At 33.9% G+C, this 16,341-nt stretch overlaps 1 protein-coding gene across 1 annotated transcript in view; it reads left to right on the top strand.

Moving 5' to 3' along the window:
• Cacna2d1 (calcium voltage-gated channel auxiliary subunit alpha2delta 1) overlaps window positions 1-16,341 on the top strand; it is a 449,854-nt gene that overhangs the window by 330,798 nt on the left and 102,715 nt on the right. Inside the window, exons 8-10 of the mRNA XM_076835140.2 lie at window positions 3,911-3,980; window positions 7,745-7,795; window positions 9,057-9,156. Coding sequence (XP_076691255.1) covers window positions 3,911-3,980; window positions 7,745-7,795; window positions 9,057-9,156 — 221 coding nt within the window. The remainder of the gene's footprint in view (window positions 1-3,910; window positions 3,981-7,744; window positions 7,796-9,056; window positions 9,157-16,341) is intronic.

The following is a 16,341-nucleotide window of genomic DNA, read 5'->3' as shown; positions in this document are numbered from 1 at the left end:
ACCAGTAATATCTTGGTCTGTTATATGAGTGAAAATTCCTATGCTAAGACTCTATGCTAAGAACAGTACTATGCTGAGAATACTTACTGTGCTAATTACTATGCTAACAATATTTGAGATTTATACTTTAAGGCATGTTACATCACCAATACTAATATACAATCATCTTTCTGTTTTCAGTATTTCCATGATAACTCAAAATCTGAATAGGTCAGCTATTTGCTTTTCTAGTTTCTGTGGTGTATTGGTATGGGGTACTAGTTCATACTTACGAGACTCATCCATACTGCTCATCCATACTGAACCTGGATGTGGAAGCCATGGTACAAATTAGGGACTGTATAGAATCTATTCTCAAATGGGAGTTGTTAGATAGTAATACTCAGTCTGGAAATTTGTAAGCTATACGATACACATTTGGTGAACTAATTTTTGCTTTAAAAAGAGTCTTAGTTGATTATCTTGGCTAGCAATCCAGAGCATGACTAATATAAGAGATGACTGAGACAAGACTAAAATAATGGTCTACCAATTAGTTCTGGGCAAAAGGATCAGGAGTGATTTTAAAAGGCATTTTGAAGTATATTAAACATGCTGCTTTTTATTTTCATGAGATTATAGATGTGAAGATTGTTCAAGTTAGAAACTACATTTGAACTTAATAATTGGAAATGCAATTATCTGTTTTGTGAAGTGGCATTTCTACCAAGAGCATCAATCCTCAATGCACCATCATTGTTTAATTTTTTTCCCAGCCACTACAATGAAAACTGAACAGTTTCCTATTTTCTTTAGATTATATTAAGTATAAAATGGCTCTAAGATTTTCATACCTTCTCAAAAATATACCTCTGTCATGTTTCAGTATTCTGAGTCAATGTATAGGTAAACATCTGCTTAAGTCAGATCAATAGCTGCTACAGTGCATGCTTGATATCATGTGAAATAGTATACCAGTAGAACTGATAAGAGACACATTCACAATTTATTTTTGTTCAGAGGAAAAGTGTTCTCATAAGTGAACATCATTGCCTTTAATGATTGTGGTCAGTAATGAGATGCTACATTGAAGGCTATTTCTGTTCCTCTGTCCTGCATTCCAAAAAAACTTTCTGGAATACTAACAGGACATCTAAAATGGGCAATACACATTTTGCAGGGATTTGAGAAACTGATTTCATGACATTTACTGTCACTATGTCTGATTATGAAACTGATTATTTCAGGGAATTATGGTATATGGTTATTATTTCTTTTACTATTTGATATTCTATAAAGTTAAGCTTATATAAAAAATGTGCTACTTAAATTCCACAAGATTTTACATGTCAATAACAGAAGAAATTATATTGTTTAATTTTTCCATGATTTATAAATATCTTAATTTAGTCTAATCTCAGGATATGACTTAACACAAAATCTCAGAAAGCTTATGTAAGATTATTAATATTTTTAAATGTAGCCACCTAAGATTATAACATTTTAATGTTTTTTGTCTTTAAAGAAAGATAAGTTTTATGAAGTTTAGTACTTTCCTATCAGTTCATTTCATTTAGCAATTATAGTAGTGAAACAAATCCTAGATGAATGTGCTCTATAAAGAATTCAGAAATGTAATTTTAAAAGAACTTTCAAATTCCCATTTCATTAAATCATTGATCAAATTTATTGCTAAGTGCTCTCAAAAATTGACGATCATTGCTATTGACAGTGGACTACTCTCACTTCTCTCATCTCTTCTGTACATAAGTACCAAGTCTTGATCCGATCAGGGTTGTGGAAGGGAGTGAAAAATAGTAATTTGAGCCAGGGAAAGTTTATATTTTAATAAAGAATTAACTATAACAGAGATTAGAGTAATGATGGAAATGGATGGGATTACAGAGAATTCTAAAGGCTAAATGATTGCCAGACATAATATCTTATAACTTAACATACAATTACTATCCCTAAGCCTGAGCTAGAGTGCCCAAGAAAGAGCCCCAATTTCCTTACTGATGGCCTGAGTTTCAGACCTTCTTCAAAAGGACATGATCATGGTCCACATTGGTAGGACTTGCTGAAAATTCACTTTCTGTCCAAGGTGTCTCATTGGAAGCTTTTCACTGCAAAAAATGGTTGGGGACTACTTCTGGCCTTCAGGTGCCTGGTGAAGCTCCCCAAGGTGTAGGAATATGGGGGAACTGTAGCACATCAGGAGATGAGCTCTAGAAAACAGATTTGCACAGCCAGAGACAGCAGAAAAGCAGTGCATGTGCTACACCTGCCTGTGAGCTAATGAGCCAAAAACATCAAGAAAAGAACCTTGCCTCATTCAGAGTTTGCATCACCTATGTACAAAGCTTGAAGATATGCCACCTGGTAAAAGATAAGTGTACAAAGAACCCAGATCCATTTGTCGTAGAACAAGCCCAAAGGGTAACATTTAGAGTTAAGAGGCAATGAAAATATACTAGGCATAATATGCTACTGAAATTAGGATACGATTTCTTTAAATTTTTAGTTATTACTAAGAAATTAACTTTGGGAATCAATATTATAGATGAATAGCTGAAAATGAACTGAGGTGTCTACCAACATGCCTGTTGCTCAATTATAGAGCTGCAAAAGTAAAAGATATTTTGTATCACTGGCACTTAGATTCTACAAATGCAAATTGAAAGAATAAATTTACCATATCAGTTACATTGACTATGTCAGTAATTGGTTCTTGGGGGAGTGCTATATTTAAGCTTACTGTTTCATGTAAATGTGATTAGTCATTTAAAATGAATAAATCATTTTATTTTATAGCCACTAATAGGAAAAAAATTTCACAGTCAAGGAGGGATTTAGTTGTATATATTTTAGACATGTCCTAATTGGCCAAATTATATTCATTGGCTAATAAACCTGACTCTCAGTAAAGTTCTCCTTGATTTACATAGTTACACAGTAAAGAAAAGGGTAAAATAGATTGTGGCACATCAATCATATGACTTGAATTTTCCCAAGGGTCCCATGTGTAAATATCTTCAAAGAGAGAGACTTGTTTCATCATGATAGTATCATCCAATACATTAGCATTTATTTTTCTCTAGTAGGTCTAATGTATGTGTGCAAGTTAAACCTTATAAAACATTTTAATTAAAGTAAGTGTAGATAAATTAGAATAAGTATAAACTAATAGCATTTAAAAATCAATAAAATTATGCTAAAGTTCTGATTACTGCCAAATGATAGATACTGTGGAACTAAAAAATATACTGATTCCAAACTAGACTTATTGTACATCTTTGAAATAATTTTTTTTAAATTACGGAATTATTTTAATTATGGTCTAACCTTTGAATTAGGATTGCAAAATAGTTTGGCTCATTATCAAATATATGATTATGAAAATTAAAAGGTTATTTTAATTTCTAAAATATTTTATGATAACTGTCTAATAAAATCTTATGTAGACCAAAATGGGATCATATTGAATAAAAATAAAAGGATAAAACAATTGAATCCATAATATCCATTAGTGGCACATAAATTTGCTATCAAGGTAAATTTTCTGTTTAAAGAGGTGAGGGAAAATGTAAAACCTTTGGATCCTTGATAAGACATATAAGTTAGCACCCTTGATAAGACATAAAGTTTAGCACAAAACCCTTATATCAGGGTTATTTTTGAAATGATGTGAGAAAAGAAAATGGCTTATATTGACTTTCTTTTGCACTAGTGTGTTGTTTTCTACAATCAAAGAGAAAATACTGAGGGCATAAAAATGATACCTCCTATTCAAACATTGGTATAGATAAGTGGAAATTATGTCTGTGGTGTTTTCTATGGAGTTTCGTAAGGAGTTTTCTTGGGAGGGGGTTACACTATTTTTGTAGAGCTTATCTAATATATTGTTGTAATTTTTCTTTTTTTTTTAAAGCTTCCCCATGGGTTGATAATAGTAGAACTCCAAACAAGATTGATCTTTACGATGTACGCCGAAGACCATGGTAAGGATTTTTTGCTGACCTTAAATGTGAGAAAGACAAAAAAAGTTTTGTTAAAAATGTTGGGGAGATGTTTTTATTATTAGGATGAATATTACCTAATTATGTCAAGTTTTCTTAAAAGTAAATATAATCAAAGGTAAGTACAAGTGATGAGTTTATGGAGAAATAAGGCAGATGTTGCTGAAATGAAATATCATATTCATTTCAAATGGACTATCTTCAGATTTATATGCAATCTCAGCTTCAAATCTCTTTCAGCTGGTGGGGATTTCTGTTGAAGGGTTTCCCAGTTTGCTTGGGATAGATCTCCAACAGAGATGGCATGGAGTAGGAGATAGTTTGCCTCTGGCAATGAACTAATGAGAACTGGCCCTACAGTAAAAGCTGCCCCTAATTATATTCCTATAACTTAGATTTTTTTTTTCCAAAAGGAACTTTTATTTGTCCCTCAATACAAAAGCAACTAATTCTCCTAATATAAGATGAAAAAAAAATATTTATAATCTATAGTTGGACTCATTGGGAAACAACTATCAATTTTGGGGTTTTTATTTTATTTCAATTTTTTAAAAAAAGAGTTAATATATAACTCTATCTTTTTTTTTTTTTCTGGTTTCTTCTTATTACTTTATTTTAGAGATTTAGGCTTAAATTAATTTGATGTCTTTTGAGCAAACTATCTTCTTAACATGTTTTAATTTTCAGTATGGCCATTAAGAAATCATCACATATATGCATTTTGGTAAAGGCAACAAATAATTTCAATTCAACAATATCTAAGTTAATTAGAATAATATTTACCATTAAAGCAAACTCCCAATCTCACATTTAATTTTCTTTTCTTTTTTTAAAATTTTTATTGTTGGTTGTTCAAAACATTACAAAGTTCTTGATATATCATATTTCACACTTTGATTCAAGTGGGTTATGAACTCCCATTTTTACCCCGTATACAGATTGCAGAATCACATCGGTTACACATCCATTGATTTACATATTGCCATACTAGTGTCTGTTGTATTCTGCTGCCTTTCCTATCCTCTACTATCCCCCCTCCCCACCTCCCCTCCCCTCTTCTCTCTCTACCCCCTCTACTGTAATTCATTTCTCCCCCTTGTATTTTTTTTCCCTTTCCCCTCACTTCCTCTTGTATGTAATTTTGTATACCCCTGAGGGTCTCCTTCCATTTCCATGCAATTTCCCTTCTCTCTCCCTTTTCCTCCCACCTCTCATCCCTGTTTAATGTTAATCTTCTTCTCATGCTCTTCCTCCCTACCCTGTTCTTAGTTACTCTCCTTATATCAAAGAAGACATTTGGCATTTGTTTTTAAGGGATTGGCTAGCTTCACTTAGCATAATCTGCTCTAATGCCATCCATTTTCCAGCAAATTCTATAATTTTGTCATTTTTTAATGCAGAGTAATACTCCATTGTGTATAAATGCCACATTTTTTTTATCCATTCATCTATTGAAGGGCATCTAGGTTTGTTCCACAGTCTTGCTATTGTGAATTGTGCTGCTATGAACATCGATGTAGCAGTGTCCCTGTAGTATGCTCTTTTTAGGTCTTTAGGGAATAGACCGAGAAGGGGAATAGCTCAAAAGGTGGTTCCATTCCCAGCTTTCCAAGAAATCTCCATACTGCTTTCCAAATTGGCCGCACCAATTTGCAGTCCCACCAGCAATGTACAAGTGTACCCTTTACCCACATCCTCGCCAGCACTTGTTGTTGTTTGACTTCCTAATGGCTGCCAATCTTACTGGAGTGAGATGGTATCTTAGGGTGGTTTTGATTTGCATTTCTCTGACTGCTAGAGATGGTGAGCATTTTTTCATGTACTTGTTGATTGATTGTATGTCCTCCTCTGAGAAGTGTCTGTTCAGGTCCTTGGCCCATTTGTTGATTGGGTTATTTGTTATCTTATTGTCTAATTTTTTGAGTTCTTTGTATACTCTGGATATTAGGGCTCTGTCTGAAGTGTGAGGAGTAAAGATTTGTTCCCAGGATGTAGGCTCCCTATTTACCTCTCTTATTGTTTCTTTTGCTGAGAAAAAACTTTTTAGTTTGAGTAAGTCCCATTTGCTGATTCTAGTTATTAACTCTTGTGCTATGAGTGTCCTATTGAGGAATTTGGAGCCTGACCCCACAATAACTGTATCTTTTTAATGCATTCATATTATATATAGCATAGTGCTTTGTAATACCATTACTTTTGAATACACATTCATGATAAGAGGTATCATTTTTAAAATTTAGTTAATTTAAGAAATTAACTATTATTGGATATTTAATTTATTTCTAACATTTGGCTCATGTTTCTAACAGATTCTAAGCAGCATAATGGTTGATTCAATGGACATGTATTTAAGACTTTTAAGTTCCCTGTTAAATGTCCCAGTACCAATTTGCATGAACACCAGACATGTATCATAGTGACCAATGTTAATCCGTGTGTTATTCTTGAAAATATTTCTCTGGTGTATCTCTTTGGAGCCATATATTGTTGAGTGGAAGCAAAGATTACTATAACACATGATTTGGGTTCAGAAATCTTCATTGTTTTGTGGGAAACATGGAAGCTAGATTCTAACCATAAGAAGCAATCAGTATCCTCTCTTGTTGTCTTCCCATGGAGAAGCCTACTACCAGTGGTGTTAAAATGCTAGGCATTAAGACTGATGTTCTGCATGCATCACCTTATGTCAGATGATAATGCATCAATTAAAAATAAATAAATAAATAAATACAAACAAAAACAAACCAAGCCAAAAATAAATAAATAAATAAAAAGGCACCAGGCATGAACTAGATTGGGCTTCCATGGCAACACATACCTACAACTGCCATTTTACCTTCTTATAGGGAAGCAAGGATGCATGCAGATTATGAACTGACTGCTTCATCAACACAGACATGAATAGGTGGCAACTGTGCTGCAAATTTTGTGAAAAGTAATGGGAAAGTAACCTGCAGGTTTATGAGAAGCTAGATTTCTAGTCATGGGCAGAGAGACCACAGAAATGACTAGAAAGTCAAGTTCCTATTGTAGCCTGGCAGCAGAAGCTTTCAAGGTTTTTGAAATCTCTCTACAATCAATGAACCATCTGTGCAAAACTCTCCTAGAGTCTCTTTAAAATGCAGATTCTGATTCTCTAAGGCTGTGTTTAAATTGGGAATCAACATTTTAAGCTGATTCTTGGAATGATTTTTGAATACTGTAAAGTTTTTGTGAGCTTACTTGAAATTCTTGGTGCTAACATTACCTACTGTGTGATTTCTTAGTTACCTTATTGGCCTGTTTAAAAATATATATTTTTTTAAGTTTCTAGACCACCGATCTTTTTTGTTTTTACTTTTTATATTTAAAAATAGGATAATCTGTTGTTCATTGGAGTGGTTTAAAAACATGTGGTCAACAATTGCAGCTCAAGATGGCTGCTTTTTCCTGTGGAAAATGTCCTTCTGGGAGGTGATTTCATTCACTGTTAGTATTAAAAACCTGTCTCTTGTTCTTTTGTTATAAATATCTGGAAAATATGCTTTAATTATCATGCCTTTGGCATCTCTAATGTCAGGTTAAATGTAACCTTTTCAAGCTGCCATTGCAGAATGTGAAAAAAGGCCATTGTCTACTGAGATTGCATGGAATTAGGTCTTTGCTTGGAAAATGCCAATATCAGAGATTTGTTAAAATCAAGACAATTAATATCTACGCTTGTTATGTTGCAGAGAGGAAAAAAAAATATGTGCTACTTGTTTCAGGTATATCCAAGGAGCTGCATCTCCTAAGGACATGCTTATTCTGGTTGACGTGTGAGTATTTAATTATTACATATTTTTATGCTGAGCATTTGAGAGAATTTGTAGGTAATAGGAATATGTTGGAACCGTATGACAGTTTGAAAAAAAAAAGAAAGAGGGAATGATTTTTATACTTTTTTATCCACATAAAGAAGCCACAAAAAAAAATCAGCAAAGATTAATTTATTGAAAATGAGAAGACTTTCATGTTTATTTGCAGAAAGTGGGAAATTATGACATGGCTCTAAAGTCTGCATTTTTTTTAAAAAAATTACTTATTTGTTTCTAATTATTGGTTTCTATTTTGAGCAATATTTAAGTACAGAATTGCTGAAACTAAGTAGTTCTTCCTACCAAAAAAAGATTCATTTGACACTTGAGTCATTAATGACTCAATTAAATTTTAGGGGGCCTGGGAAGGTGAGAGAGTGCTTGCATGAAAGGCATGAGGCCCTGAGTTCTGAGTTCCCTTCCAGTACCATCAAAAAAAAAAAAAAAAAAAAGAAGGAGAAGAAGAAGAAAAGTGAGTTAAGTTTTAGAAATCTGGTGAGAAAATAGATGAATGTTAACTATTTTATTAAATGTTAGTACTATGACTTTTTCAAGGGACATGATGATATATAAGAAAATTTCCAGGAGTTTATATACTGTTCATTTTATTTATTTGTTACATTATTTCAAGCTAAGACACTGATGAGTGTCTGTGATATTGAAGTGAGAGTTGCTTAGAGTTGAGCCCCAAAAATAAGGGAGTTCACATCATGGAAAATATAGAGTCAAGAAAAATGAAGATTAAGTTGTAGAGGATATCTACTTCAGAGTGCCAAATAATGCATTCTCTCCACAAATCTATTGTCATACAGTGGTTTTGTGGCTTTATAATTATAGGCTCAATAAAGTCAAACAGTGGGCTTCCAGGACAGTGACTGTGTCTATAATCTCTGTAGCCCTCTTTGCTAAATTGGTTCTCAGGGCTGGTATTTGATACATATGCCTTGAATGAGCAAATATGCCTTGAGTATCCAGTATTTTATGAATTGTCTCTTGCAGATAATTTTGGCAGTTTCATTTAGACATATGTATTGATATTGGTAGAAGATGAAACGTAAGGTTTCTTATTTTCTATCAAAAAATCTCCAGATTTTTTAGAGACATTTCTTTTTTGAATATTATATAAATGATCCAGGTTTAATGCATAAGTTGTCTTTCCTTATGATGCTGTTGATGAAATAACTGGTGGGTAACTCATGCAGACTCACTTGTCTGTCCCCAGGAGTGGAAGCGTCAGTGGATTGACGCTTAAACTAATCCGAACGTCTGTCTCCGAAATGTTGGAAACTCTCTCAGATGATGATTTTGTGAATGTAGCTTCAGTAAGTATAAGATGACTGCACTTTCCTGAGTTATATCTGCATTTTCTATTTCCCTTTGACTTGGGATATGTCATATTTTTATCTTAGACAGTATGAGGTACGTGATACTGTTCAAAGACTATCTTACTGCGCTATCCTACCATTTTTACTGATTCTTTTATGCTTCCATGCCAAGATTCTTTCTCAGTTTCTAAGGGTTTATCTCTGATATGATAACTGAAATAATGAATATGAATGAAAAGCATTCCTCATATTCTTCACTAAGCAGTGCTTGGATAGGTAATGAGATCCCCTCACTCCTCAATGCCTTTGGGACTCCTGGGAAGTAATGTCTTGGCAGTATGATTAGGGGGTGATTTTCCATTCATTATAATGCTCATTTTCATCCTGGACAAATAACCATAATGCATTATAGTTTTCAAATATGTTTTTTTCTTTATAACTCAAGAACCAATAGACAAATAAATGTGCCCAGAACCATTTTAGACCTTCTTATTCATCACTAGAAATTACTGAACTCTGAAGCAAATGAAATAAAAAAAACACAGGATGTTATCACATCTTATTTTAATTCATTGAATTTAAGCAAAATATTTCTCGGCCATTTTCTTTTGGTTAGTTCATGTTTGTAGTCTTAGAGATGGATATGGGAGGAGGAATCTCTGGTGAGTCTATTTTTTATTGAACATATGAGAATGGATCTGCCTCTGAAATCATTTGGGAGGAACACGATAAAGAAGCAATTGATTTTCTCCCCTTCCTGGAAGGGTGCCACTGGGGGTGGTGGGAAGCAGGAGACCTGGTATAATCCCTTGTCAACTGAAGCTCCACATAACTAAATGAAGGCTACACTAAGAGGAAGAGAATTTAATCCCTAAAATGCTTTTAATGGGATACTCCTGGCTAAGGGCAGCAAGAGTTAGTAGAACCCAACATTTATGGTGCACAATTCCCTGAAATGTCCACAGGTGCCATAATTTTCAGGGGAATAAATTGGAGATATGTTGCCATTTAAATAATTTCACAAGGAACCCTGGGAAATTCTCTTCGAGAATTCATGTAGGCAGAGAGATGTCCATCTAACACAGGAAGTAAAAGGCTGGGAAGATAGCCGTCATCCATATCCAAAACTCCCATGCCCGCTTCATGAGATCCTTTGGTTTTCATGAGGCTTTGATGTTACTTAGTAAAGCTTGATGCTGCATAAGACCTCTGATTCATCTCAGTCTGATTTTACAGATTACTTATTTCAACAAAATGCAAACAAGTAAAATGTAATACTTGTTCTCTCAAATAAGGTGATCAGAAAAGATACTTATTTAGCTCTATTTGCATATAAACATATTAATTGTGAAGGCATTGCCTTGAATGTTAAGAAAAGATTATCTTTGTCATAACAAAAGACAAAGGCTTAAACACCTTATATATCTCTACCAACTGAGATATATATATCCCCAGCCCCATACCCTGACTTTTGCATAGAAACCTGCCAAGCCTATGAATATAGCCTCTTTTATAATTCCAATTCTAAAAAGCCAATGCTGAGCCTAATTTCTAGCTCATGTTTACCTTCCCACAGCAGAAATGAGAATCTCTTTATTAGCTGATTTTGAAGTATTGTGGGTTTCTTACTTTGCTCTTCATTCATAGTTCACTGACCTCAGGCTGTCATTTTCTTCAGGGAAATTTAACAACCAGCTCTTAGCTTTATGAATACTATGGTCCCCATATCTCTCAGAAGCTATGTGCATCTCCTTCAATCTACATTCAGCTCAGAACACCATAGTTGGAAATCTTAGTGATTGTAATGCATCTGAGGTGTTATCCTGGCTCCAGATATGACTGGTACATCCGGTTACTAAGGAAGTTTTTGTTGGCATATGGCTTGTACAAGATTTAATTCTAGAATCCCACCTGGAAGATCTGTTTACCAATACCACTGCTTGTGTCAACTTTGATTAGGTTTTCCTGGAAATAGGCACTGAGTCAAGTATTCAACTTCAAATGCTTTCTTTGGAAAGTGACTCTAGGAAAGAGAGAGAAATGTGGTTATTAAAACAAAGGAAAGAATGAAGAAATGTTGCATTATCAAATAGGTTATCTTCCTGAGTAAGTGGAGTTTCCTCCCCTGGACAATTCTGGGAACCAGCATTGATTACAAGAATGAAAGTTGTCCTTTCTAAGAGAAAATGTGCTGGAGTATACAAAATTAATGACGGCTCCCAAGGTAGATAGTTCCCTGGAATTTTATAGCCCACCATATTCAATGGCAGAGGATTGCCTGAAGGCTTAAGCAGTTAAAAGTTAGCATTGTGTGAATGGAATTATGAATGGGACATCAATGGTATATGTCACAGAAAATGAACAATGCTATTAATAAATATGTCTTAAAAGAATTTCTGATTAAGCGATCTTTGAATGAGTTTTATACTTTCAACATTTGGCCAAGAGTTAATAGTTCTTTTTTAGTTAAAGAAATTGGATGGGATTTGATATTGGGATTATTAATGCTTGACAAATTTTAAAGACCACTGATTTTCTTAAAAGTATTATGGTCCTGACAGTTTTTTGTAGGTTTTAACTTGGGTATCCTCACTTGGTGTGGCTTGAAAATGTAAGCAGAAAGCACCTGGGCAAATAAAGAACAGGGGATGCTTTTGATCAGGAAATAAAGCATCTTGATAACTCATTGTAAGAATTGTGAAAGTATCTCAAGAAGACATTCAAAAATAGGAAAGAAGAGTGATATGGAAATGTACACAATTGTGGAAATGATAAGAAGAACATTACAGGAAACCACTAGGAAGTTGAGGTCAGTGATTTCTCCTTTGACTCCCAGAGAAATTTATTACTGGTCTTAGTTCCTACCTCCTCCTCAGGCTTGTTTAGTTTTGGTTATTTTCTTAAAAGTTGTACACGGCTCTTATGTACCATAAGGAGATGTATTTTTTTGTTGTTGTTGTTTGATTGGTTTTTTTTTTTATTATTTTTTTTTTGTTTGATTGAGTTTTTGGTCAACTATACTCTGAAATTTTTGTTTGTCATGTACTTTGTTTAATTTTATTATTTTGCAATAATCATTAGTACATTTTCAAGATTGGAAACTCAACTAAATTATTTTAAATGATCATATTTTTCCACACATGGATTTGCCATTCAGAAAATCAGTACAAATAAAATCCATAATAGATGTGCATTCATTGTTTTTCTTATTTGTAAATTAATCTTCAGTTTAATCTTAGATGATGGATAATTGTAAGAATATGATTCTGCTCATGTGGCAGAAATTATTCCATTATCTTCCTGGTAACTAGTTCAGTCTTTCAGAAAAACCTTGTGAGGTAAATGAAAATACTAAATTTTATGGATAAAGAAACAGATTTCTAGTAACTTTTCCAAAGAAGAAGACAGAATTGAGTATAGCCATTTCCATGTATGAGTATGGATTTAACAAATAAACTTCTGAAACTGACTCTTCAAAAAATATAAAATGTATTTTCTGATTTTATAGTTATAGCCAATAATTATACACTAAAATAAATTGTAAACTAAGATCCAAATAACTGGCTTATAAAAGCAAAGAGAAATATACTTTTAAAAATATAAACTTAAACATTATTCCATTTTGAAGAAAGATGCTATTTGTGTTTACATAGAGGAATTCTTTATGGAAATTTGCTGTAAGCTGGCTTGAAAAAGCTTATTTGAATTGGATTATTCTATACTTGCAGATAAACACATAAATACTATGTCTAAATTATATATTTTTCCTAGGTTATATATCTTTATTTTATATATTTATTTACTTTATCCTTCATCTTTTGCTCCTATCAAACTTAGTATATTTTCATTTACAATATCTAGTGTCAGCCACATTAATTTCATAATTTATAAAAAACTCCTTACTTTATTGGCTTTACTTTGGATACAAATTATCTGAGATGGATGCATTTAAAGACAATTGATTTTTGTGTAGTATTTTGCTAACAGAAAAGAAAAAAAAATTATGTTTTTGCTTTCAACAGATAAGCCCTTCTCATTTCATACAAACCTAATACTTTAATAACATGGCAATTCTTCTAGAAAAAAAACTTTAAAATATATTTATATGTCATATAGTATTTGTGTGTGTGTACATATATTTGTCTAGGTATTTTTTTCCTGATTTTCTTTCTTAAATTGTTTGAAAGACTAGGAAAGAAGAGCAATAGTGTAAATTTAGCCTGTCTAACTTCAGAGTTGAATGGTAACAAGGCACTGGTATACTGAAGCATTCATGTGCCATCTACCAAAAACATGTCAGTCATCTTTCCCAGGATTGCCTGGAACCACCAAATGGAAAAATCAAGCAGCCTCTCATTGTAATCTTTGGGTGTCTAAGATTTTCTTTTGTTAAGTAATTTTTATGCCTAAATCACATATAAGATGTCAGAACTAATGCTGCATCACTTTCGAGTGTTTCAGCTATCTCCAGGGCTGTTGTTTGTGGCAGAAAAGAAGCCTGCTGTTAGGCAAAACCTAAATGCAAGCATATTGGAGCTGTTTTCCCACTAATCCAGTTATATGCTTTGATGGGAGAAGGAGTAGATGCTAGGAGCTGGGATCTGATCACAGTGTGTTCTGATTTACAGGCAAAAATATAGATGTTGTTAGAGGAAGTTGAGTTTGTTTATAAAAATTGAGGAGTCTGACATTTTACAGGTAAAATCCTGCAAGCCAGTGGAGAAAGAAAGGGAAATGTAAGCTGATTGTAGACAAGATGTTAAAGGGTAACTACCAGAGATCTGTTTTCAGTCCAAACCTAGGCTTTCTCTCTCAAGAACTGGATAGCAACCTTGTGACTGTGTTAAAAGACTCCATATCAGTTTTCTTCTTGGAAGCTTTTCTCATTCATGTTCATTATAAAATGCTGTCTTTGGTTTCTTACCAGAATATAATAATCAAAATATAATTTCTTATAATATCTTTGCAATTGTTATAGAAGAACTTTTAAAAAAGGAAGTTCTACCTTTTTGCCCATAGGTCACTAAATTATCCTACAAGTAACAGTCTATAAAGGCAGATGTAAAATGAGGAGTGACGGAAGTGGCCACTTTAGAGACTGTGATGGGAAGGTGAGCCCCAGTCCAATTGGAGTCTTTCCCTCACAGATAATGTCTAAAAGACGGAGTTTCCTTGACAACAGCACTCTGTGTAAAACGTATCTATGCTAATGTTCTCAAATACACACAAATAACTTTGGTAAAGATTGTAGAATCTTCAGATTCATTTTGCATAGTATTGGATCAGGGAAGCGCAGTACTTGTTGGTTTATGTTGGATAAACAGCAACATGATGAAATGATCCCACACCACTTCATACCTGGATCGACTCTACTGTTAAGGCTCACTGCTGGTTCCAGGACTCACTCCTCTCAGACATTCCTGACTATCAGACCTATGGGGAGCATTGCATAGGGATAATGCACAATCTCTGAAAACACTTGTTAGGTATCCTCCTATAAGGCACCTAAATATAATAAATCTCAACTTTCCTTTTTCATAAAATGAACAGAATCATGTTGCCAAAAATGTCATTGAGCATTAAAGTATCACATGTAAAGGGCTTATCCATTATAATCATTGTTATGATTATTAATAATCATAATTATTATTTTTTGTTATCATCTTCCTATTTTTTTTTTTTTTTTTGGTACCCGGGATCTAACTCAGAGACACTGGTCCACTGAACCACATTCCCAGCACTATTTTGTATTTTATTTAGAGACAAGATCTCACTGAGTTACTTAGTGCCTGGCTGTTGCTGAGGCTGGCTTTGAACTCTCAATCCTCTTCTCTCAGCTGCTTCTCTCATACCTCCAGAGCCGCTGGTATTACAGGCATGGGTCACCATGCCCAGCTTCTACACTTTTCTACCAACTATTGTGAGATGATTCTTTATGAATCTGTCATATTTATTCAAGTCTAAGCATGAAAAGCAATTTCCTCTGATTTTTGTGCTTTCCATGACCATAAAGTCAGAGATTCCTCATCCCAAGAGAGATTTAAATGGCAGAATAATTAAGATACTGTCTCTGGAGGTGAGTCAGGTAGGCTGCTGGGAGTTTTAACTTGAGATTGGGACTTGATTTTGAGATTTCTTGTCTAAAATACAACTCTTTGCCTTAATAGGTGACTCCTGGTCATCTGCCTGTCACTCTCTGTTACCAGTGTATGGTAATCCTGTGCAAACAAAGAAGTTACACTGGCTACTGCTATTGCTGAGAATGTAAAACTATCCTTTGTCTCTGACCCAGAGGACTCATTTTTGCTTATTTGCTTGGTTGTTTTTGTTGTTGCTGTTTTGTTTGTTTTTGCCTGTTATCTATGAAACGGTAGGAAGCTGATTTGTGAGCTTGAAAGTAGAGTAAAATTCCAGGCACTTCAAAGTTCCTGGCTTGACTTTTTAATACCAACCAATATTAAAGTGGGTGTCTGTTGAAATATGACATTGCATTCCATAAAGAAATTCAGGCATGTTCCATTTTCTGTGTGCTTTAAATGTTCAGTTTTTCTTCTAAAACATGCGTACTGTTTTCCAGAAAAGGACATATATATATTTTTTTCTTTCACAATTAGAAACTTTGTTACTCAGTATATGGAACTTTGTAGATTATTGTATAATGTGAACTTAAAAGTGATTTCTACCCCCTGAAAAACACCTTATAAAATAGGCCCTCTTTTTGCCAGATCTCAAATAAAGTTAAAGGCTGCATGTCAGTAGAATTTCGTAACAAATGGTATCTAGGAGAGTAATTTCATTTCGTGTCATATAAAATAGCCATCCATCTGGATTTCAGGAAAACGTTATGTTGATCCATAGCTCATTTATGTCAATGAACAGAAGATTGTACTTTATACCCTTGCTTCTTAAATTGGGGCCTGTGGCCAAGAAGCATGAGCCTGGTCTGGCAGCTCCATCAGGCAATGGTTAAAAATGCAGAACCTTAAGCTCCATCCAAGACCCCAGAGCCAGAAGCTGTATTTAGCAAGTCCCCAAGTAAATCCAACAAAACGGTTTGATCACATTACTGTTGATTATATTTACAACAGGCAGGTTTTATGTCATTATGAAAAAAGAAATTGGGAAATTGGTGTACATTAAGGAGGTACGTTTAGCAAATTTAATAGGCATTTGGGGCTTGTT

Source organism: Callospermophilus lateralis, chromosome 1, assembly GCF_048772815.1.
Source record: "Callospermophilus lateralis isolate mCalLat2 chromosome 1, mCalLat2.hap1, whole genome shotgun sequence".
NCBI lineage: Eukaryota > Metazoa > Chordata > Mammalia > Rodentia > Sciuridae > Callospermophilus > Callospermophilus lateralis.
This window is presented reverse-complemented; position numbering and strand designations above follow the sequence as displayed.